This window comes from Lemur catta, chromosome 20 (genome assembly GCF_020740605.2).
Source record: "Lemur catta isolate mLemCat1 chromosome 20, mLemCat1.pri, whole genome shotgun sequence".
NCBI lineage: Eukaryota > Metazoa > Chordata > Mammalia > Primates > Lemuridae > Lemur > Lemur catta.
The window spans coordinates 23,231,093-23,255,181 of record NC_059147.1 but is presented as its reverse complement, the minus strand read 5'-3'; the positions used below and the strand labels follow the sequence as shown (position 1 = coordinate 23,255,181).

Here is a 24,089-nt window from a genome sequence, read left to right as displayed (position 1 = left end):
GCCTGTTCAGGGCAAGTGGGAGAAGGGCTGGGCCTCGGTATGAACAGAGGCCCCACTCTTCCAGAAACTAGGTTGAAGATGGTTGGGTAGGACTCGGTGGGCAATGCAGGCACGAGGCACTAGGCCGCAGGAGAAGGGTGCCAGTCTTGGTGCGAGGGCACAGGAAGCGCTGCCACCAACGTAGTTCAGGCCTGGAGAGGGAGAAAGGTCAGGGGTCTCCCTTTTGCTCAGGCCCCCTGTCGTACCCCCGTGGGCTTTTGCCCGGTGGGCCCCCACCCTCGGACACGCCCTCACGTAGGGCTCTCGCCGCTGTGGCACGGGGCTGCCTCGTGCTCAAGCTCCCTGTCCCGGCCAAGGCTCGGCTCGGGGACTGGCACGCGCCCTTCCTCGCCCGCTGGTTGGACTCACGACCCCGGGAAGCGCCGCAGGGAATTGCGAATCCCCAGAGGCCTCGCAGCCGGAGCCCTCGAAGGGACCTCGACGGCAGGGACCGCGCGACCGCCCGGCGTCCAGGGGCGCCGCCTCCTGGCCGTGGGGGAGGGAAGGACCCGCCGCCGAGGACGGAGCGCCGCACCGCCCCCTGGAGGCCGGAGGACGCAGCCACAGCCCGCCCCGCGGGGGCCGACGGTAGACGGCCGGGCCGGCTGGGAGGCCGAGACGCCAGCCCCGCAGCGCCCCCGCCCGCCGCCCAACGCGCCCAGACGGCTCGCCTCACCCCCATCCCCCAAGGGCCCGGGGACTGCGCGCCCAACCCTCGGCGTCTCAGTGCGCGGGTCCGGGCAGCGACCAACGGCCGGCGGTCCTACGGTGCCCACTCCCGCCCGGCGAGCGGCGCCGGAAGCGGTGCCCCGGGGGCAGGCCGTGTAGGTGCGCGAGGGTAAGTGAGCGGGCAGGCCCGCCGGGGTTGGCGGGGGCTTCGGCTGCTGAATGCGCGCAGAGGAGGCCTCCTTTGCGACGGAGGGAGGCGCTGCCTTGGCACAGGCACCTAGAGCCGGTTCGTAGGGTCCTGGGACGGGATGGGGCTGCTGTCTGGGCTGGAGGGTGGGGGCCGAGCCAGGCCTGCCAGAATCCCCCAGACCCTCCACCCCTTTCACTCCCTAGCACTTCCGTATCCCGCTCCCCACAGAGTCCAGCCAGGGAGGCTGGTGCCTAGGTGGGGTTCTGGGGCCAGAGACTAGCCCAGGCCTGACTCCTCCACTTACCTGCTGGGGGAGTGAGTTCCAGGGACTCTCTTCTCTTTGAACCTCTCCTTCCTCACCTGTAAAAAAGGAAAGTCATTCCTTTCTCCTAGGTTTGCTGTGAGGACTAGGGAAGACCCCATATGTCAAATGTCTGCTCACTGCCAGCACTTGGGATGTGTTGGTGACCTACCCCTCATTTCACCCTCAGTCAGGGGATCCTGAACTGATGAAAGCCACTTGCATAGCTCTGAGGTTTGGGGTCCCCTTGGGGGATGTGGTCCCAGACTGACACTCCCTAAAATTTATGGGAAGATTATGGGAAGGTTGGCTATGTGGCCAGGAGAAGGCACGGAGCCCCACATAATGCCCAGGCCCTTGGTCCCTGGGGGCTTGGGGCAATGGGGCAATAGCTTCCCTGGCTCTAACTAAGGCAGGCGTCTCCTTCATGAACCTGGGCATCAGAGCAGGCACAGTGGGAACAACAGCAATCTCCCACCCATTGCAGCACTCAGAGTCTAGACTCCCAGGCAGCTACAGAGGAGCCTTCTCCATAGCAGGTCTGAGAGAGTAGCCTTGGAATTGTTCTGCTCCATTGCTAAACCCCAGCCAGACCTCTCTTCCTACCCTCCTAGCTTCAGTGAGCATCGTCCAACCTTGGCTCCTTCCCCAGCTCTGTCCCAGGGCCACCCCCACTGAGTCACTGCTTCCTGCTCCCTCCCTCCCCTTCTGCTGCCCACCCCCACCTACCAGCCAGGAACCCTAAGAGCTGGGGGGACCTGCTGTCAGGCACACATACCACTCTGTGTGCCAGAGACAAGAGCCTCGAGCCACAGGCTACAGCTGACCCTGGCACCACTGGGCACAGCAAGCAGATTCAGGGACGGTGCAGCCACACTGAGATAGAGGCAGGACTAGGCCCTGGTTTCCCTCTCCACAGAAAATGCGTGTTGTAAACTTTGTAGAAACTGAGACTGTGTATTGTCTGCTTCTGTACTTCCAGCACCCAACACAGGGCTTGGCATAGAATAAATGCTTATCAGTGCCTGAGACTGGTCACACTACGCCTGCCCTCCTGAGGCTCCCCATCTATGAGTCAGATGAAAACCAGAGTCACGAATGGAGGCAGATTCAGACGCTCAACCTGAAAAGGAGACAGAGAGGAACTAGAGAGCTACAGGATGCACAGCTGCAGGATGGCAAAGGTACAGATAGAAACGGGGACAGAATGAGACCTGACAAGGAATATTGGGGGGCTAGGCATGGAGCCAGCCTGGGGTGGCTGACCACAGCGGGCTCTTGTGGGCTGAGCTTGCAGGACTGAGCAGTGACTCATGGGGCCCATCTCTGTGGCTCTCCTGGCAGCAGAATCTACTCACAGCAGCCTTTTCCACTGAGATCATGAAATGGGAATGGGCCTCCCTTCCCTGCCCCTTCCCCAGCCCTCCCTCAGCCGCCTATTCCTTGCCAGCATGACTCAATCGATAATGAAATGGGGGCTCTGGGTCTCAGTGGGCCTAGAGATAAGAGACCCACGGTCATTCCCTTCACTCTATCCCAAACCTTGCTCACCCTACTTCAGTACTGCCCCAAACAGTGAGGGCAACAAGTACTCCAAAACATCCAGACCTCTCTTGCCTTCAGCCTAAATAAATAAACTCCACACCCTTTTGTATGACATTCAAGGCCACCCAGAGGCATCACAGCCTTCCTGTTGTCCTTCCAGACTGTCTGGAAAACAAATCTGATCATAAGTGTTGTCTCGTACTGTCTCCTCTACCTGAAGGCCCACATCCACATCAAAATCCTTTCTCCTTCAAGGCCTGGATGCCGCACCTTCTTCACGAAGCCTTCCCCAGCCATCTCCTCTCCACTCAGGCAGTTCTGCCCCTCACCAGCCCCCACCTGTGCTCCCCTGCCCCCTCCCTGCCCTGCTGAATCAGAACCTTTGGGGTAGGCCTGAGAATATGCATGTTAGACAAGTTCCCAGTGATTCTGACACTAAAGTCTGAGAACTGACTGAGGCCTGCCCTCCGCAGCACCAGCCCCTTCATATCCCTGGACTGCGGAGGTTTCATACGTCTTCGACCAGGCACCCACCACCCACACACTCGGACTCCTCCCAGAAGCCTGCCCAGATCTCAAGGCCCCACAGCATTTTCCATGCACCCCTGCCTTGGCGTATAAGACCTATAATGGCAAACACTTGTGATCCCTTACTGTGGGCCAGGGCCTCTGCGTAGAGTCCTCCCCATTTTGTCATTTAGTCCTAGCAGCAACCTTGTGAAGTATGGTTGTTATCTCATTTTAGAGATGAGGACACTGAGGCCCAGAGACATTATATAACACACCCAGGATGACTTAGCTGGTGAGTGACAGCTGGGACTGCCTAACTCCAAACTGTCGACTACTAGTTAACCAGTAGGCCTTATCACTGCCTACTGTAAACACTGTGAGGGCAAAGCCTAAATCACTCTTCTCTTCTTAGCTTCCCCACAGATAACTCGGAAAAAGTTATTCTTAGTTGGTCAAGTGTGCCAGAAAGTAGGTTAGTGATTGCCTAGGGCTGGGGAGGGCAGGGGATGAGGAGCCAGTACAGGGCTTCTTAGGGGAATGATGAAAATGTTCTAAACTTAGATCGTGGGGAAGGTTGCACAACTCTTGTGACTATATTAAAAACACTACATTGTACACTTTAGATGAGTGAATTTTTATGGTATATGAGTTACATCTCAAACTTTTTTTTAAAGTCCTTCAGACACAATGCGAATTGGGGCTTGGGGACTGCTATTACCTAGGCATTTCTAGCCATGTTTCTGGACCCCACACTACGATTTGTATCATAAGCACTCAGGGTAACCAAGTCCCTTGAGATTGTCTTCCTACCTGTCACATGCAGAAGGACACTTCTGTTCATTTGTCCTACACCTGCCTCCAGGTTTTCAAGAAGTGTCTATCTGGTCCCAGGTGTGCGGTGGCTGCATCTTGGGGCAGCTTGGCACCTGACCTCTTGGGTCTCTTTCCCTGCTAGCCTCTCTCATTTTGTAGATTCCCAGTTCTGTGACCCCATGCTTATGCCCTAGACTGCTGCTGCAGGCCCCTGCTAAGGGGATAATATTGGAAAAATATGGGAGAGGTGGGGGGGAAGGGAGGCAGAGGTACTAACAGTCCTGCCTGGGATCCCCCCACCCAACCCTGTTCTCTGTCCCTGGGGCAGGCAGCTGGAGTTTACATTTCTCACCAGATGCCCCTGTTGTCCCATATCCTGGAAACCCCCAGACACATGGACATGGGACACCCATCCATCTGAGAGATGTTTAATGTATCTTAGGTTCAAGGTACAAAACACAAGGTAGGTGCTAACCCCTGGAAAGTCACCTGCCACCCATTCAGCCCCCTCCTTACCACAGCAGCCAGGCTTCCCAGCCCCCAAAGCAATGGAGCAGTGGCCCTGGGATACCTGGTTTCTTCCCTGCTTGGGGAATGTTGAGGTGGTGACATGGGAGCCCAGAGGCCACTGTATCCCCTCCTCGGAAAACCCAGACCCAAGGATCAGAAAGGTCCAGATTTGGACTCAGAGCAGCAGATCCCTAGAGTGACCCTGACTAAGAAGCAGTTCTGAATTGGAACCTGGCCCAGCCCCTGGCAGCAAAGGGAAGGGGCTAAGCAAGAAGTGGAGCCAGAGATTCCCACTGCCCTAAAAAAAAATGGACTGTGGGTAACTGACCCAACAGGGTAGCAGAGCTCAAGACTGAGGCCAGCCCTGCCTCCCACCCAGTCCCTCTGAGGACCACCCCCTCAGTGAGCCTCATTATCAGGACACTGTCCCTGAGCCAGTGCTGGGGAGTGGGTAGAGGATAGGGAAGGCCAGTGTCCACTAAGGAATAATGCCCTTGCTTTGGGGACAGGAAAAGCTGCCTATAGTAATCCCAGAAAGGCCTACTGGGAAAGGGGCACCAGCTACCCAAATGTCCGGGCCTATCACCTAGAAGTCCTGGACTGGGTCCTGAGCCAGAATAGGGGCCTTATTGACACAGAAGGTGGCAGGGGTTAGGAGCAGGGAGGGTGGTGAGAAGGGTCCCTGTGAGGACCAGCTCAGGAGACCCCTCTGACCATTCCCAAGAAAACCCAGTTGCTACTTCAGTCCAGGCCTTGCTGGCCCCATGGCAAGCTGAACGGGCTCTTCTGCCGATTTCCCAGGGAGCACTTCCTACAGGGGCTCTACCTCCTGCTCCTCCCTGAGGCCCTGTGCTACAGCCGGCCACCTCTGTTGAACGGGATGCACCAGTGGGAGTTAGCAGTACCTGGGCTAAGATGGGTGCGGTTCTTGTGGCCCATGAGGGGCTGCAGCTCCTGCTGCTGGGGGATGTCAGCACTACTCTCACTGTGGGAGCGGCCAGCCTTGGCCAGGCTCGGGGGAAAGGCGAAGCTAGGGCGGGGATCAGAAGGCAGGTGGAGAGGGGCCTGGGGTTCTTCAGCACTCAGAGGGTGGGGAGGCAGGCGGGTCAGAGTTGGGGCCTGGGTGCAGGGAGGGGATGCCAGGCTCTCCAGGGATGAGATGCTCTGGTTCCAGCCCGTCTGCATGTCCACGGGCACAATCTTCGTGGTTTCTGAGGACACATACACTGCCAGGTCCCCATGCCCGCTCTTCCAGGGTAACTCCTTCTCTGCACAGGTTGGGGACGGGGGGATGATGCGTGGGCTTGGGCACACCTCAAGGCTTCCTGGGGACAGAGAGTACACAGGAGCTTGTTACCAATACAGTGGAACCCTTCTCAAGTATAAGCATGTTCTCATAAATAAACTCATTCCTCAGTTGCCATATTACATCCATTTGTGCAATTATTTGATGCATATAGTTTGCTGAGGGGAAGCACCACAGCTGATTTGCTGTCCTTTGTATCCCTAGCTCCTGGCACAGGACTGGGCACATAGTAGTTGCTCAAGAAGTATCTATTTTTTGTTTGTTTTTTATTTTAGTTTATTTTTTTCTGAGACAGAGTCTCACTCTGTCGGACATGCTAGAGTGCCGTGTCGTCACCCTAGCTCACAGCAACCTTAAACTCCTGGGCTCAAGCAATCCTACTGCCTCAGCCTCCCAAGTAGCTGGGACTACAGGCATGCACCACCACGCCCGGCTAATTTTTTCTCTATATATTTTTAGTTGTCCATATAATTTGTTTCTATTTTTTTAGTGGAGATGGGGTCTCGCTTTTGCTCAGGTTGGTCTCGAACTCCTGAGCTCAAATGATCCACCCGCCTCGGCCTCCCAGAGTGCTAGGATTACAGGCGTGAGCCACTACGCCCAGCCAAGAAGTATCTATTGAACACATGAAAATAACTAAAGCAAGAGAAAGCAGGAGCCAGGCAGGAAGGAAGCCCCATCTTCGATCTTCCTCCCTCAACTCACAGCACCAGTCTCAGAAATAGAATCCTGCCAAGCCCCATCCGAGTCAGCCAGGGACAGAAAAACCTGGAGGCTCCAGGCCAAAGGCTTTGCTGCTGGGCATACTGCCTGAGCACCCACCACAGCCCTCTGGTGGGACAGAGCCCAGGAGTGTGAGCTCATGCAAACCTAACAGCAGGCCAAAACGGTGCCGCAAAGGGGATGACGCAGCATGGGGGACAGGAGCTGAGAATCCCAGAACTGCTGCGGCAGAATTATTGGAAGTCTGAGGTTCTGAAAGAGGAAACGTGGGAAAGAGAAGCCCTCTGGCCACCTATCACCCCAGCTCTCCAAAGTCAAGCACAATGATAAAGTCCTGAACAATCCAGTAAACTTCTTGATTGAGTACCTTATGAAATGTATTGGTACTATGATTAAAAGTAAAACTATATCTCTTGAAAGACCTGGAATGTCAGAATTTAATAACAAAAAGCCTAAAACAACAAAAACCTTCCATGTTCACCTTTAGAGGATGCTCGGGAACTAACTGGGGTCTGAAAACTGATAAATGAAAGAATCGGGTATTTATCCATTCTTTCCTGTATGAACTGTGTCTCAAAGTAACCAAATAATTGATGAGGGGGAATTTTTTATAGAAGAATTCCTGCTAATAAATGCAGATGGAAAAATAGATATAGAATATTATCATTGTACAACCTCTAATGAAATTTTGAATCTGGCAGTGATCATCAATGGCTGTTGAGACCATTTAAGGAAAAGCTTTTGGGTCACTTGATAATGGATGGCTCAGGGGGAACATCTGAACCCAGTGAACAATGTTAATTAACTTCATGAAAAGAGAGACAACCAGATGGTATGTGTTTCCTGATGTGATGCAATAGGAAGTACACCATCACATGAAGTGTTCTTAGCAAAAAATTAAAACTGAAATATGATCTGGATTTAATTGCCGGTTTAAAGGAAATATAAGGCCAGGTGCGGTGGCTCATGCCTGTAATCCTAGCACTCTGGGAGGCCAGGGTGGGAGGATCGCTCAAGGTCAGGAGTTCGAGACCAACCTGAGCAAGAGCGAGACCCCATCTCTATTAAAAATAGAAAGAAATTCACTGGACAACTAAAAATATATAGAAAAAATTAGCCAGGTGTGATGGTGCATGCCTGTAGTCCCAGCTACTCAGGAGGCTGAGGCAGGAGGATTGCTTTGAGCCCAGGAGTTTGAGGTTGCTATGGGCTAGGTTGACGCCATGGCACTCTAGCCTGGGCAACAGAGCAAGACTGTCTCAAAAACAAACAAACAACAACAACAAAAACATTGAAAAAACACACTTGAAGGTGCTTTGAGCTGACCACCAGTGATATCTAACATTATGAGTGAATTAGGTCTCTGCACATATGTGGAAACACATATATACTGTTTGTGTTTTTTCATTTTCTTTTTTTTTTTAATATTTATTTATTTTTTGAGACAGAGTCTCACTCTGTCGCCCCGGGTACACACACCCAGCCTGTTTTTCATTTTTTTAAGAGTGCAGCCTGCAACTCCTGGGCTCAAGCTATCCCCCTGCCTCAGCCTCCTGAGTAGCTGGAACTACAGGCCCACATCACCACACCCAGCTAATCTGTTTTTTGTAGAGATGGGATCTCACTCTTGTTCAGGCTGGTCTCAAACTCCTGGCCTCAAGCAACCCTCCCACCTTGCCCTCCCATGCTGGGATTACAGGCATGAGGCTCCATGCCCACCCAGCCCTATACTAGTTTTTTATCCACAATAAGTCCATTTTGATGAATTCAGACTCCTCCCCCAGGTCTAGCTGCTACCCTCACCTGGGGCTCTACCTGAGGGCAGGTGTGCTAAGCATGGGTTCCTCACCAGACTGTAAAGGGGGCAATATGGCAGTGAAAGGCTATGGGCTTTGGAGTCAGATGGGTCAGGTTCAAGTTCTGGTTCTGGTTCTTCCTGTGTGACACTAGACAAGTCAAAAGCTCCTTAGGCTCTATGAGCTCCGTTTCCCCTTCTTGGTTGTTTTTGGGTTGAATCAGGTCATGTATGTCAGGCATCTGGTATAAAGGAGGTGCTTAATAAATGCTGGCTGGTGAACAAACTAGTGGTGAGCAAACTAGTGAATAGGAATAGGGAGTTGTCTGGAGTAGAGGCCATGAGTGAAGAGGAAAGAAATCAGCTTGCTCCAGAGGGGAGGGAGACAGCAAGGAAGCCATTACCTGAGACCTTGCCCTCTTGGAGAACCTCACTAGTTGCCCGAGCCACAAAGATGATCCCCTCGTCGTCTTCCTTCTCAGTCTCTGAACTGTCACTCTCTTCCTCTTTGTCAGACTCCACAGTCAATATTACAGCAGCTGGACAGAGACAAGAGCGGAGTTGGGCAACCAACCCAGAAACTGCCTCCTGGTGCTCACAGTCCCAAGGCAGCTCCCTGTCCCCTCAAGCAGAGCCCATGTTGGCAGAGACACCTGCTTTCTCCTCTGGCTGTTTCAAGCACTGACCTGGGGGTAGGGACTTGGGAGGAAGGGACGCGACAATGCAGAGCCTAAGGAGGCAACCAGAGGAAGCTAAGTGCTCAGAGGAAGCCATGAGGGTCACACTTTCCAGCTTCCCCATCTTCTTCTGTCAGCCCCAGATCACATCACCAACCGAAAACATGAGCATCCGCAGAGCTGGAAGGCCCATCAACATCCAGCTCAAACAAACCATTTTGCAGGTAGGATATTGGGCCCCAGGGTCCACCCATCTTTCAAGGCCCAAACCAAGCTCCTCCTTCTCCATGACAACTTTTCCAAGTCCTCAGGACCCATAGCCCATAGTTAGCAATTGGACACCTTCTGTCACACATTGTCTAAGTGCTTTGAATATTTCCAACTTGGAAGTCAAGTGTGCCCATCTAGTCCCTGATGGTGCTGATGGACCCCTGAGCAGGTCCTCCAGGATGCTAGGCTCTTCTCCACCTCCCTCAGTCCCACCCCTGCTCCCTGCTTGCCTGTGTCCTGAAAGCCCAGGTCTCGAGGAGGTTTCCCATTTGTAGCCTCAGCGTTAGCCACACCATCCTTCTAAGAACCAAGAAAGAAAACCTGAGCCTCTGGCCCTGGCTCCACACTTCCACCCTCTTATCTGGTGGGGTCAAGAGGAGGACACGTTTTTCTAACCCAACAGGGGAGGAAATTTGTGTCAGTCCCAATGGTTCTACCACCCCTGCGCCAGCCAGGCAAGAATTGTGGAGTCTGAGTAACCCATGCATGGCCCAGCAAGGGCTCTGAGTGCATCAGCCTGGGCTGATTAGGGATGTCCTTTTGTCTTGCCTGTTTCATCTCTGGTAGGAGATCCTGCTACCTCCCAGCACGTGACCACATAGCCAAGAGACTGCTCTCCCTCTAAAGGCCTCCCCTTACCCTGCTGGGGCTCAAGGAAGATCTAAAAGGGAACCCAGACTGGTGCAGTCACCAAGTCTCCGAGGACTATCCAACTAGGGGTCCCCTAAGGCTGGATTCCAACACTTGGAGACTCAATACTGTGTGCTGTCAGCCTCCAGCCCTAAAGAGGAGTTCCAGAGAAAGGACGTGCCTTCCTGCGGCCAGTCTTGCGGAGTCGTGGCTTGCTCTTGGTGAAGCAGATGTTGTGCTTGGTGGACTTAAAGGACTCCAGCCGCCGCTTCATGTTCTGCTGGAAGATCTCCTTGTCCTGCCGCTCCTGCGCGTCCTCTGAGATGAAGTGGCGGCTGCAGCTGGCTTTGTACTGGCAATGACAGTGCCGCCCCGCCATGAGGCCGGGTGCCTTGGCCTCCTACAGGAATCCCAGGCCACAGCCCCAACATGTTCACCACAGGCCCTGCCAGTCCAGCTTTTCCAGAATTAGCCGTGGATTGAAAAACAAAAAATAAATAGAAACACAGCCAGAGGCTCTGTGTTCTCAGTTCCCTGGGGAAATGCTTCCCTTTATCCCAGAATTTCTCCTCCCAAATCTGGCCTGCCCCATCCCCTGCTGCCTTTCCCAATTCTCTCTGATATGAAGATGACCCTTTGTCTTGTCCCCCAGGGCTACTATAAGACTGTGGGGGATATTTCCTTCTTTGCATCTCCATTTATCTGAGCCTGACTCACACACCTGGCCCGCCTGCCCCTTGCTAGCTATACAGGATCCTCCATCTAGATCTCCATCTAGCTATTTCAACAACCACCACCATGACATCTCGAGCTGTGCTTTGGACTTTTAGAACTATCTCCCCTGACACCCTGTAGCCTCTCGGTCCCAACAATTCAGGACCACCCCCATCATCTGCTGTTTTTAACTCTTTCTCATAAAGACCAACCCCACTACCCACTCACCTAGACTGCCTCCGTCTCTGCCCTGGGCTGCTTAGCAACACTTCCATTATCTAGCAGTAATCCCCAAAGTACTGCTCAGCGTGTACCAAATCATCTGATCTTGCCTCACCTCCCCAGGCTGGTCCCTTTACCTCACATGAGCTCCCTTCCAGTCTCCCATCTGCCCTCCTCCGCCCACACACCAGGAGGTGCCCCTCTGCCCACCTCCTTCATAGGGCCCACGACTGCCAGCCCCTCCTTCCTGCCTCCTTCAGCTCCTGCTCCGTCCTATTTCTCTACTCTCCAGCATCTGCACTCCTTCCCTCACCACTGGTACCCTCCCCTCTGCTTTCAAGCAAGCCTCTGCCCTTGACTCCTTGAAGACAGACTTTCCATTGGCACTGCCATCTCCCTTTTTATAATTTGATTCTGACACTTTTTCTCACACCTAGCAATTCCTTAAATACCAGAAATGCAACTCCAGGGTCTGCAACTCCACAGCCCTCCTTCTCCCTGGTCACCAGTGCTGTGGCCTCTGTCTAGTTGGCAGCCTGGCCTCTGTGCAGCATCTAGCCCTCCTTCCACCCCCAGCCTGAGGCACCATCTGCTACTCCTTCTGCAAAGGACTTCTCCTCCTCTGCTGGCTCCCTCTTTTTCTCCCACGTGCATTCCTCACAGCCTTGGCCCCCCTATCTCCCTCTAAACACTCTCCTCAGAGGACTTATCCATTCTCTTGGCTTCAGATATCCTGATGATATAGATCTATGGTCCCCAAACACCAGCCATCAGACCAGCTGCATTTGAGTTACCTGGGGATCTTAGTAAGAACACAGATTCTCAGCCCCATTCCAAAGTACAGAGTCAGAATCACCGGGAGGTGAAGCCAGGAATATGGATTCTAGCAAGTTTCCTGGGAGGATTCTGAGGTAGCCAGGTGAGGAAACCTCTGATATAGATTGCTTCCAAATATTCCTCTCCAGCCCCTACCTCTCTCTTAAACTACAATGTTATCTTCCTAACTACATAGTAGACACTTCTGTCTCTCTCTAATGATATTTCTGTGAAGAACATGAGGAATTATGAATTGTGTCATGGTACAACTAAGTAGATTCAGAACTGGTTGAGTAATCATACCCCAAAAATGCTTGATCCAAGTCAGTCTGGAGGAAAGTCTTTAGTAGCATGCCACAGGGCTCTGTCCTCAGCTCTATCCTGTTCAACATTTTTATGTTGATTTGGATGAATACAAAGTTAACAGGCTTAGCGAATTTTCAGATGATATGAATCTGGGGAGACATCTGGTGGCAAACATGGGATCCAAAAAATGGAATGATAGGCTAAATCAAATAAGATGACATTTAACAGGGTAAGCACAAACTTATTCCAGATTTTTAAAAAACTGACTATATATGAACTGATTGGACTGAACCCATTGACCAATCTTACACACACATGCACACACACACACATACAACCAATCATTATGTACTTCCTGATGTGGCACAATAAGAAATACATAGCATACCTATTGAATGTCCCTGAGTCTGATCAGGCCTCTAGATTTAATGACCAGGAAATATAGGGAATGGAGGAACATGTTAAATAACACCACTGGAATACAATCAGCAAAATCTAGAAAATGGGAAATTTTCCAAGACAAAGTATCCAGTTGATTCAACAAATAAATAGCAAGGGGGAAAAAAGGGAGGGGAAGGAACTATTATAGATTTTTATTAATGAACAGACATATTTCCCAAATGCAAAGTATCTTTATTTGAATCCTAATTTGAACATCCAGCTGGACAAAGGTATTTATTGAACACCGACTGGATGTAAGAGTTCTTACCGCCTAAAGATACATACTAAAATATTTAGAGATGATGTGATATGATATTTGGAGTTTGCTTTAAGATAAAGTGTGGGTATGGTATATATGTAAGTATAAATGTAACAATCATGCATTGATAATTATCAGAGCTGAGTGATAGGTAAATTTGAGTTATTATATTCTCTCTACTGGAATTTTACATAAGAAAAAAGTTTTTAAAAAACCACACAGGTTAGGATGAGACAAGGTCTGGATAGCCATTAACTGAGGAAGACATGGGAATTTGGCAGATTGTAGGGATAGTATAGGGCCCGAGGGTGTTGAGCCAAAGCTGGAGGGATCCTGGGCTGTGAGAAGAGAATGGCAAGTTCTAGAACTAGAAAGGTGAGAAAGTTCCTCTGCCCTGCCCTGGCCAACCACAGCTAGAGTAGCACCTTACATTGAGCCCTGTTTCTTATGGCCAGAGAAGACACACCAGAGGCAGAAGATGCTGGCTTGAGGACAAGGGGGCCTGTGTGGTAGGGAACTGTCTTGGAACCTTGGAAGATTTATTCTGCAGATCTGCAAAAAGTCAAATAAGGACCAGTGGGTGCAAGTTAAACAAAGTCAATTCTGTCGGTAGAAAGAGCCTTGACTGTTAAAACTGCCAGGAATGCTAATGGCTGGCTTCCTATTTCAGAAAGGTTCAAGGTAATAGCTTGCTGCCCCCTTGTGGGATTAGAATAGCTTCTCTCCTGGATGGGCTGGGCCTTCCCAGCCGTAAAGCTTCATGATCTGCATTGGACTAACTCCCACTACTTAAACAGATGCCTGCCTTCCTCAGGCTAAGCTGGTCCTGCATGCTTCCTTGGAGCTCCTCTTTCTGTCTGGCACCCCACCATTCTCCAGTAACCCTCAAGGCCTCTTGTACTGTCTCCTCCTCTCCCCTTCAGGGCCAGTCCCCTAAGCCTATGTGCTCCTCTCTCCCTGCCCACCACTGTGAGCTCTAATCTGCAGTGTTTCACTCCAGCTTCCCAACTGGCTCCTGGCCTCTCAATTCACCCCCTCCAATTTGATCTGCACCCTGCTACCAGAGAAGGCATCCTTAAACATTACTCATACCAGGCCAACCCTTTCTCAAAAAAAAAAAAAAAGCAAAGGTTTCTTATTACTGACGAAGTGAAACCCACACTTCTGCCGGGCATCCACAGCTCTCCATGAGCTGGCGCCAACTGCCTCTGCAGCCCCTGATCATGGCCTCCCCAGACCACCCTCATCCCCTCAGAACTCGTGCCTGCCTGCTCTCACCCTGCGGCGCGGTTTGTAGAGGCCTCCACAGAGCAGATGATGCATCACAGCATCCTCACGGTCCCGGCCGCTGCGTACTGTGTCAATCACCTGCAGATCCAGACACGCTCCACTGCCACTCTCCCTCCTGCAGGAGGCAGGGGACAGTGTGCTGGGGAGGGAGCAGGAGGCACAGGCCAGGGGAAGGGCAGAAACAAAAGTGCTGATAAATCTTGCCCAGTGATGAAGAGGGCCCAATGGAGAGGAGCTTGAGGAAGGGGAAGGGGCTCATAGACTCACAGCAGGTTGGTGACAGAAGTCTCTGCCACAGAATTGCGGCTGGGCATAGAGGGTAGTGTGAGACCTGCAGAAGACAAGACGTGGCCTCCCTGCGGGGGTCACAATCAAGGTCAGATGGCAATCGGAGGGAAGCCCAGGCAGAGGGTAATAAAGAGAATAACAATAGCTAACTCTTATTTTGCTCTTTTGACGTGTCAGGTACTGTACTAGGCAATTTGCATACCAAATCCACAAAACTCTGCCACATAGGTCCTCTTATTCCTGCTTTCTTACAGCTGAGGAAACTGAGGCTCAGAGTATAAGTGACTTACTCAAGGTCACAAGCTTGGAATTGATAACAGCTGCACCACATCTGCTGACTCCAGAGTCTAGCTGTTCCCCACCTTTCTGTACTGCCCACCAGACTCTGAATGTCAGCACCAGGCCCAACTGGTTCCTGCAGCTGCCACTTCACAAGCCCATGCAGCCAGCTGGGAATTCCCAACTCCCTGCTCAGGGCCTACATGCCGGTCACTCCTCTCTGTCCTGCTCTGCTGGCCATCTGCCCACCCACCACTGGCCCACCTGGTAGCTGCTGGCCCACCTGGTCCACAAAGCTGATGGCATCCCGGATGTTGAGTCTGTAGTACACATCCCAGATCTGGTCCCGGATGCGGTAGGCTGACCGCCGCATCAGTAGCTGACTCAGGTACTTCTTGTCAAACTGCTCCCACCTACAGAGGATGCCAGGCCCAGCCCTGAGTACCATCCCCAAGGCCCAGCTGGCTGGCCCTTCCTCAGATGGGGCAGGGACACTACCAGCCCTTTCTTGGTATGGGCCTCAGCCAGGGAGAATCTCAAGTCTAGTCTCTGCCTTTATGGAATTTACGGTGTTATGGGAAAGCCTGACATGAATTAAAGTTATCACAAACAACTGTAAACTTGCAACCATGACAAGAACTACAAAAGATAACTGTAGATTACGACAGGGACTTGTCCTTATCAGGGAGCCCAGGGAAGGGCTCCCTAAGTAATTGACGTCTACTGAGAGCTGAAGGATGACCAGAAGTTGAGTTAAGTGAGAAGGAGGCGAAGGAGTGTTCTAGTGGAGAGAACGACATGTACAAAGGTCCCAGCAGCCAGGCTGGGGGAGCAGGGTGGGTCCTGAGGTTCTAAAGCAGGGTCCATGGAATTAGCAGGCAGACAGTCAAAAACAGAGCAGAGCACAATGAGGCTGGAGTCTGGCAGGGGCCAGACCATGCAGGGCCAGGCAGGCCACACTGGGGAGCCTTGTCTTATCCTGAGAGCACTGGGATGCTACTGAAGGGCTTTAGGCAGAGGTTACTCAGCCTGAACTTGGCTGTCCCTTCTTAGAAGTGTGGTGCACCCCCCCCATGCTGCCCTGGCTGGTGGGGCTGCTGCTGCTGAAGGAGCCTCGGGGCAGCTCCCTCACCTGTCCCTCCAGTAGTGGTAGCCATGGTGCCCCACAACGTCCTCCACTGCAGCCAGAATGTGGTCAAAAGTCTAGAAGGGGGGTGGGTAGGGGGACTGGATCAGGACTCTGCCCAAAATGGGAGAAGGGACAGAGGGAGAGGTGGAAGGATGGGGTTCTGGTACCCACGTGCTCATGCAGCTCCTGGTTCAGGGTGGGTTTGTGATGCTCACTCCTCTTCACCTTCAGCCACTTGACTAGCGGCTTGATGGTCAAGCCCTATGGACAGGCAGGAGGTGAGCCCTGTCCTGTTCAGTTCCGTGCTGCATTTCTCACTCCATAATTAGGCTTCAGCTTCTGCACTGCCACCCCACTGCACTCAGCTCTGGGAAGTCAGGTCCCTGCATCCCCCAGTGGGAAGAGGAGGCCTGTCCCATAGGCTCCAAGACTCCCCTAGGGCCTGCCAGACCCTCTCCCCACCCAGCCTCATGGGCACTCCCACCTGCACGATGACTGTGAAGAAGACCACCACAATAGTGGTGGCCACAAAGTAGTCCTTGGCAGGGACCTTGGTCCTGTCCAGTAGGATGACGAGAGCAAAGGCCACAGCCCCCCGCAGGCCCCCATAGGACATCACCACCTGGTCAATCTTGTCCAGAGGGACCAGCCGGAACTGATTCAGCACCCACGTCTGCAGGACTACGCCTACAGCAGGAGGGAGGCCAGTGGGAGCAAGGTGTTGGGAGAGGAGGACACAGGAGTAGATGGCACCAAGTACCTGGGCTAAGGTCTAATGGGGGTGGGAGAGGTGAGCAATAGGAGAGGCTTAGGAATTGACAAGGATGTAGACTGAGATTGGGGAATGAGCTGCAGGGGCAAGGAAAGGGGGACAGGAGGGGAGTGGGAAAGCAGAGTGTGCCAGCAATACCGAGGGCTCGGAAGAACAGGATGAAGACGAGGGTGCCCAGCACCAGCCCAGAGTCCCAGGCCCACTTAGAAGAGTCCACAGCTGAGATGCCAAGCAGCATGAAGATGACGGTCTCAGCACAGCTGGCTAGAGTCTTCATTGTATATTTGACAGCTGTGCGTGACTTATGGGAGATGTTGGCCTCCACATACTTCTTACAGCCCAGGCCACACATGGTCACCCTGGGAGAGGGATGGAAACAGGGCAAGTGAGGAGGGGTCCCAGGGGGCTCAGGCTCTGAGGTTTGAGCATGCTGCAGGAGGGGGCATTGCCCATCACAGACGTCAGACTCTCAGAGTGAAGCCCAGGGAAGCATGAAGTCTGCTATTAATAATTAGTAGTGGTGCTGAGATAAGAGCCCAGATCTCCATGCCTTCTGGAAGGGAAGGTAGGAGAAACATGCTCTGACCATCAGATTCTCTGAGGCATCTTTTGGAGGGCTGTGGCCACCAGACCTGGAAGTCTACTTCCAGCCCAGCCCACACCCCAGAGGGCACTTCAGGCAAAGGAAAATTGGGTTCTGGGGTACCCAGGACAGTTCTGGAGGCAGCTCCTGAAATATTACCTGAAGTTTACTGTCTCCCCAGGGGAGTCTAAGGCTCCTACTACTACCACAAGGGCTCAGGGAAACCTATGGATTCCCAGGGTCCTGCTTCTGCCCATAAGAAGGGCAACCATCTCCAGGGTCCCCTCCCAGCTGCCTGCCTGCAAGGCCCCCAGACTCACGCAAGAATGGCGGAGAGCGAGGCCATTTCAGCAGTGAGGTAGGCTGCATAGGCGAGGAGGAAGACCAGCAGCGGCTCGATGATGCGGACCCGCTTGGTGAAGCGTGTGGTCAGGGCCAGGAGGAAGGCAAAGACTAAGCCCACGGCTGCCCCGCCCAGACTGACCACAAACAGGGAGGCTGGGGGAGGAGTGGGTTATCAGCGTGACCCCTGGCCCAGACCCTCCCGGGGCTGACAAGACTGCTGCCTGGCAGGGAGTAGAGGATGATGCTCACCGCACTCCCAGGGGCTCAGGACCCCAGAGCCAGGATCCCAGGGCAAACCCCTCCCAGACCCCACTTCTCCATAGAGGAGGAGAGGAAAAGAGGCAACCCGGACAGCCTCTTCTGTCCTGATGTGGGATGGAAGGGGCTCAGCAACCCAGCAGAGACAGACCTCCAATGCTAGCCAAGAGGGAGGAAATACTGACCGACTCCCTTCAAGTAGTCAGTGGCCTGCACGTTGGCAGAGCCCATCTCCACAAAGGAGTTGCAGACCTTGTACAGCACCTGAGTGAGAAGAGGAGAGTCAGGAGCAAGGTGAGGAAGGCAGCAACTGGGACTGCTGGGAGACAGTGAGAGCTGAGACCGTATTTCTTCACCAGGGGACCCACGGGAAGAGTCTGAGTCAGCTCCAACACCCAACTGGCCAGAGCGTGCAGCTTGGGGACAGGGAATGGAAACCAGCTAAGTGCTCTCACCACAGTGACTGCATCGTTGAGCAGGGACTCGCCAAAAACAATGATAAAGAGAGTCTCATTGACATGCACCTCCTCAAAGACAGCCAGCACAGCCACAGGGTCCACAGCTGAGATGAGGCTCCCAAACAGCAGAAAGTCCAGGAAGCCAGCCTGCACCCTAGGGGCTATTGAAGGAGAGATGGAGGACAGGCCAGTAATTGGTGAAGATGGATGACACCATCTCCTGCAGCACTCCCTGGGACCAGCCCTGGCTCCATCCCCCCACCTCACCCCCCCCATAAAACAAGGATGCCCAAGGAGGACTTAGGGTGGTGAAGAGAGCACTGGCTATGAGCCAAGCTGCCTATGCCTAAGGCCTGGCCTGGTCACTTACCACTTGTGTGATGTTGGCTCTGTCATTGTCACATGACTTCCCTTAGCCATTCCTCCTCATCTGCCTACCTTACAAGATTGCTGCAAAAATCAACCCAGCCTTTAGAAAAGATAAAACAACCCAGGAGATGGCTAACAAAGCTCTATGTGACCTGAAAGGCTAAGATGGCACAGTGTTAATAATAAAAACTGTAGCAACAGTAATCACAGCTACCAGCACGTGGAAAACTGGCTGCTAACTGGCTTTTATTAGGGAAAATAACAAAGGTATGTGCTTTCTCCCTCACCTGTGGTTCCCAGTCAAAGGTATGTGACACAATTCTCTGAACAGAGTATGAAAAGCACTGCAGGTGGGACTTGAACATGTCATATAATACATATGATGACATGTTTGATACATACATATAATGGCATGTTCAAGTCTGTGAGCCTTAGTTTCCCCATGTATACATTGAGAATAATAATATCTACCTCAAAAATTTCTCTATTTAGCCAGTGCCTGATATATAGTAAGCACCCAAAAGATACTACCTATTATTAGGATTACTGCTATTATTATGATCTGATGTCCTCCCTTCCCTTTCTGCCCTAAATACTTCACTATCTCAACAGGGAAACCAAGTTGGAGTCTCCCGGTGGGAACTGCAAATCTCTCCTTGTACCTTGGAAAAAGTCTGAATTATCAACATTCAGGGTTGAATGGATTTCTTGGGTCAGGAAATCAAGAAGGTAGCAAGAGAGGGCAGCCTAATGGCAAAGAGCCTCAGTAAAATGGACCTCTCCTGCTAACCTTGGACCTGATAGTAAACAAATGTAAGGAGCTCTATTTCCTCATCCATTTAGTGGGACGAATTATACCCCCAACATGGTTGCTATGAAGAGTCAGTGGGATAAGTAAGGAGACAACACCCAGTGTAGTGCCAGTATTTTGTGGATGTGTAATATGTATTCATTAAAGATAATAATAAGGCCGGGCGCGGTGGCTCACGCTCGTAATCCTAGCACTCTGGGAGGCCGAGGCGGGTGGATCGCTCGAGGTCAGGAGTTTGAGACCAGCCTGAGCAACAGCGAGACCCCGTCTCTACCAAAAATAGAAAGAAATTATCTGGCCAACTAAAATATATATAGAAAAAATTAGCCGGGCATGGTGGCGCATGCCTGTAGTCCCAGCTACTCGGGAGGCTGAGGCAGTAGGATTGCTTAAGCCCAGGAGTTTGAGGTTGCTGTGAGCTAGGCTGACGCCACGGCATTCACTCTAGCCAGGGCAACAAAGCGACACTCTGTCTCAAAAAAAAAAATAATAATAATAATAAAAACAGGAAACCACCCTGACATGGCCTGGGCAGAGCCAGGATGGTAGGCCCTTGCAGGAATAAGGAGCTGTGCCTCAGGGGAGCAGGGCTGGCAAGTGGCAGTGTGGTAACAGAGGGCAGGATGCAAAAGAGTGGTAATGCAGGCTCCCCAGCCTTGACAGCCCACACACAGCTGGGAGCTAGGCTCCTGCTCAGCTGTCATGTTGCAGACGCCCAGACTCGACTGGCAGACACCTAAATGAGGGCTGAAGCGCATCAGGCGTGTTGCCTTACACTCCAGGTGGGAGAGACCTAAGATGGAGCTCATGGTGCATGGCTCTTGCCAGCATGAGACCTCCAGAGTTGGAGGAGAGGGTAGTGGGGTGATGGGTCTGTGAAAGCCTCCCTCCGCCAGCCCAGGTGTTAGGGTCACTCACCCACAAGTCCAGCCTGCTGCAGGCCCCAGAGGGCAGCGCCTGTTGTGAAGGCATTCCAGAGTGTGCCCACCACAGCATAGGTGAGGATGGCACCCAAGTTGTCAAAAAACAGCCGGCTAGGCATGAAATAGCCTGAGTCCAGCACAATAGGAGGCAGCAGGAAGAGGAAGAAGGTGCCTGGCTCCAGCTGGTACTCAGCTTTCTTGGCCACAGCCAATACAATGCCTCCCAGCACCAGGCCCAGCAAAATCAGCAGGCAGCTCTCAGGGACCAGAGACGTTACTTTCCGAGACAGATGAAACACTACAATGCAAAAAGAGAACAGGAGATATCAGCTTACAGAATGCCCTCCCACACACTGGCCTATAACCCCCAGTCTTAAAAGGTTACCTAAGGTCAGGATCTCTGGCCCTGGGACCAAGGAAGGAGACTTCCAGAATCTCTAACCTTCAAGGCTGCAAACCCTCCCCTGCAGCCAAAACTGTCATTTTCTTGGTGTTCCTGTTACACCAGGGCAACCGAGGATTTTGCTTGCTTTTCCCCTTTCTATAAATGTCCCCTCCTTGCTACTCTCATCCTCAGGGGACCTCACCTTTCTCCATAGCCATTATTTAAATCTCAGCAAATGCTACCCAGTATCTTTTTATGCATAATATAGCTGTAAAAATCAGAGCATCTGGATTTAGGCTGCTTAGCTTCAAAGCCTAACGCCTCCATTTACTAGTCCTTTGACCTTGGGGCAAATAACTTCACCTCTCTGACCCTCAGTTTTCTTATCAGCAAAATGGGAGTAAAAACAATAATGATCTCACAGGATTGTTGTAAGTATTAAAAAAGGCAATCTACTCAAAGGCACTTAGAACACTGCTTTATAGTAAGCACCCAAGAAATGTTACCTATCATTATATTAATATTATGATGTCCTGCCTCTTTAACTAGATCATAATGTACATTATAGCTCCTAGGAGCACTGTAGACCTCCTAGCCCAATGTGCTTTTCATTATATGGGCTCACTCAGGACTCTGTAGCTTAAAAAACTTTGGGGACTGAGTATGGTGGTTCACACCTATGGTCCCAGAACTTTGGGAGGCCAAGGCAGGAGGATCATTTGAGGCCACATTGTTTGAGGCCAGAAGGCCTGGGCAACACCCTGACTCTACAAAAAATTTTTTAAAAATTGGCTGGCCATGGTGGCACATGCCTGTAGTCCCAGCTACTCAGGAGGCTGAGGTGGGAGGATCACTTGAGCCTAGAAGCTTGAGGTTACAGTGAGCTATGATTGTGCCACTGTACTCCAGTCTGGGTGACAGAGTGAGACCCTGACTCTAAAATAAATAAATAATAAAAAAACAAAAAACTCTGGGTTCAGCAGTCAGAAGATCTCCAAGTGTTCTTCCAGCCTTACCATATCTAACTGTGTGATATCAGGCAACTTATCTAACTTACCTTGAAGTAAGTAATTGAACTTCAATTTCTTCTCCTGTAATATAAGAAAAATACCCATCGCAAAGGGTGAGGATAAAATGACATAAAGTGTGCAGATGTGCCCAGCATGATGTCAGTCACATAGTATGTTCTTTTCCTAGAGGTTTTGTCTCTAGGAAGAGGTAAGACAAGGTTTCCAGCACTATTGCCTCTCCTGCTTTTGTCCCCTAAAATAAATTCTCTTGACTCTCCCTTAGGCCCTCAGACCAGAAGTGAACACCTCTCTCCCTCCACAATCCCTAGGGTATGGGTTGAGGAGACCTCCATGTTAGCCTGGTGAGAAGATAGTGCAAAGATAGTGCCCTTTGGAAGCTGCAACCAGAGGGCCTAGGACTCTAGTCCTAGCACACAGTGGGCTCTATGTATATATCTGTGGAATAAAAGGGAGAAAACTTCCTAGCAATGAAGTTGGGGGAAGGTATTCCTGAATGTTCTGCCTATCTTTTCCCCCTTTGCTGGAGATATTTTTTGGCTGGTGAGAAGGAGGCTCTCTTCTCCTACCTCCATAGGAGGTGCCGTTCAAACTAGGAAAAGCACTGTGATTTACTGGAGGGAACTACAGTTGTTGCTATAAACCCTAAGTAAGACAGGAACCCTTCTGTAATTCACAGACTTCTCAGCAAACTCAAGTCTTGGCTCCAAATCTGAGGCTCCTCCCATCTTACTCTCATTGCTGCTGGGCCTCTACGGTAAGTTCAGTCATAGATCTCTCCATACTCATCCCTACCTTTGGTCCCCCTCCTATTTCATCTTCATCTCCTCATGCACCAACCCCAGCCCTGCAATCCAAGACCCACCACAAAAGCCATTGTCTGGCAGAACCAGCCTCCCTGAAGGCATTTGAGTCTTGCTTTCCATTATTAATACCCAGCTGTCACAGCAGAGTGGAGAGTTCTTCAGCTCCTGCCCAGCCCCCCACCCCCCAGAGTGTCCCTAGGGGAGAAGAGGACAAAGTCTAAGCTGTGTGATTCCTACATAAAGGCTGTATTGGTGAGACTGGAGTACAGACTGTGCCAACATAGATGGGGAGTGAGTAGCAACGCTCAGCTATAATTAGTCACCCCCACAGCAGAGCCTGCACAACAGGGAGGAGGAGGAGGGTCTCGGTGGAGGATGGACCACTGGCTGCTCAGAAGGGAGGAGGAAGGAACAGAAGCAGGGAAAAGCGGCTCTATTCAGGGAAAAAGGAGTCTGAAGCACAACCTTCAATGCTGTGAGGACTGAAGGAGGTCGGATATATGAAAGCATCTCTGGTAGGCAACACATAGTCAGCCCCCCTCCCCCCAACACCTCCCACCCCCGCCCAATAAATGGAAGTTTCTTATATGAAATGGAAAGAATGTGAACTTGAATGGGGAGGGGGGTCCCACACCTAGGTGCAAGAAGGCAGCATGTTTAAGTGGGGAGCAGAGGAGAGCTAGAGGGAAAGTGGCAGTTTAGTATCCCACCCAAGAGAATGGACACTTGGACGTGGTCTCCAGGGAAGGCTGCTTCCTCAGGACCAGGATGCCTGGGTTCTCCGGAGAATACCATCCCCTCAATGTCCCCGCGCGTGCTCACCACTAAAAGAGGTTTCTGAGAAGCTAGGGACTGGTGGGGGAGAAACCAGACGAGGAGGGCTTACTGCAAGGGGAAGAGGGGAGCAGAGAGGGCACCAGAGCCTAAAGATGGAACTGGGAAGAGCGGGGGCAGCCCTCCAGCAAGGCAAATCCTCAGAGCTCCCACGGGAGGAGACCGGGAGGAGGCGCAGGAACTGAGAGCCCGGATCTGTGGAATCAGAAGCTAAGTCCCGGCGCTGTGCAAGAAGCCAGCCTGGATCTGGGGACCCGGGTGTTGGGGGCGGGTCCGCTGCTGGCCACCGGCCTGGCACACGCACACACGCACTCACCGATTTTGGCCAGGCTGGCCACCAGGATCCACAGGGCTACCAGGTAGGGCGCCTCGACCTCATGCCACTGCCAGCGGAAAAGCGCCAAGCCTGGGGGAGGCTCGCCCGGGGACCCCGACTTCTGGGGAGGTTCTTCAGCCACCCCCACCAGGGGCAGCGCGAGCAGGGGCAGTGCGGCGCGCAGCATCCTGCCGCCTGCCCAGTCGCCCTCCCGGCTCGGCACCGCCGCCAGCCCAGCGTCGCCGTCGCCGCCGCCGCCTACCGGGCGCCCCCGCGTCACAGGCACGTGGGGCTCGCTCCCCCCAATCCCGGCTCCGATACCTACAAGCCAGGTTCGGGCTCCGAGATTCTGTCCTGGACGCCCGTAGTCGGGACCCCTCCTTCTTCCCCCCAAACCTGTCCCAGCTCCGGAAATTCCCCGGTACAGCCCTGCGCCAAGTCCCGCAACCTACTCCTTCCAGTCAGCACCCCCAAAACCG

General features: G+C 52.4%; 1 protein-coding gene and 1 long non-coding RNA gene across 4 annotated transcripts; one reads left to right on the top strand and one right to left on the bottom strand.

The window, feature by feature from the left end:
- Positions 1 to 6: 6 nt before the first annotated feature.
- On the bottom strand, positions 7 to 23,811 carry SLC9A5 (solute carrier family 9 member A5). Of its 2 annotated transcripts, XM_045533485.1 has the most exons (17): positions 23,611 to 23,811; positions 20,237 to 20,539; positions 18,136 to 18,299; positions 17,866 to 17,944; positions 17,398 to 17,575; positions 16,633 to 16,853; positions 16,207 to 16,409; positions 15,894 to 15,983; positions 15,726 to 15,796; positions 14,877 to 15,006; positions 14,294 to 14,382; positions 14,015 to 14,141; positions 10,160 to 10,330; positions 9,579 to 9,648; positions 8,806 to 8,940; positions 1,203 to 1,258; positions 7 to 191 (listed from the first exon to the last, which is right to left on the bottom strand). In XM_045533485.1, exons 1-17 carry the CDS (start codon positions 23,795 to 23,797, stop codon positions 186 to 188), a joined length of 2,280 nt encoding a protein of 759 aa, XP_045389441.1. In that variant the 5' UTR covers positions 23,798 to 23,811; the 3' UTR covers positions 7 to 185. The 2 variants fall into 2 exon arrangements, with proteins under 2 accessions (XP_045389441.1, XP_045389440.1); XM_045533484.1 differs by lacking the exons at positions 7 to 191; positions 1,203 to 1,258 and adding an exon at positions 5,344 to 5,902.
- On the top strand, positions 629 to 10,501 carry LOC123625199. Of its 2 annotated transcripts, none has more exons than XR_006730421.1 (4): positions 629 to 877; positions 2,182 to 2,383; positions 9,216 to 9,302; positions 9,916 to 10,501. It is a non-coding gene; the product is annotated as an uncharacterized LOC123625199 (long non-coding RNA). The 2 variants fall into 2 exon arrangements; XR_006730420.1 differs by having other exon boundaries at positions 8,917 to 9,302.
- Positions 23,812 to 24,089: the final 278 nt, after the last annotated feature.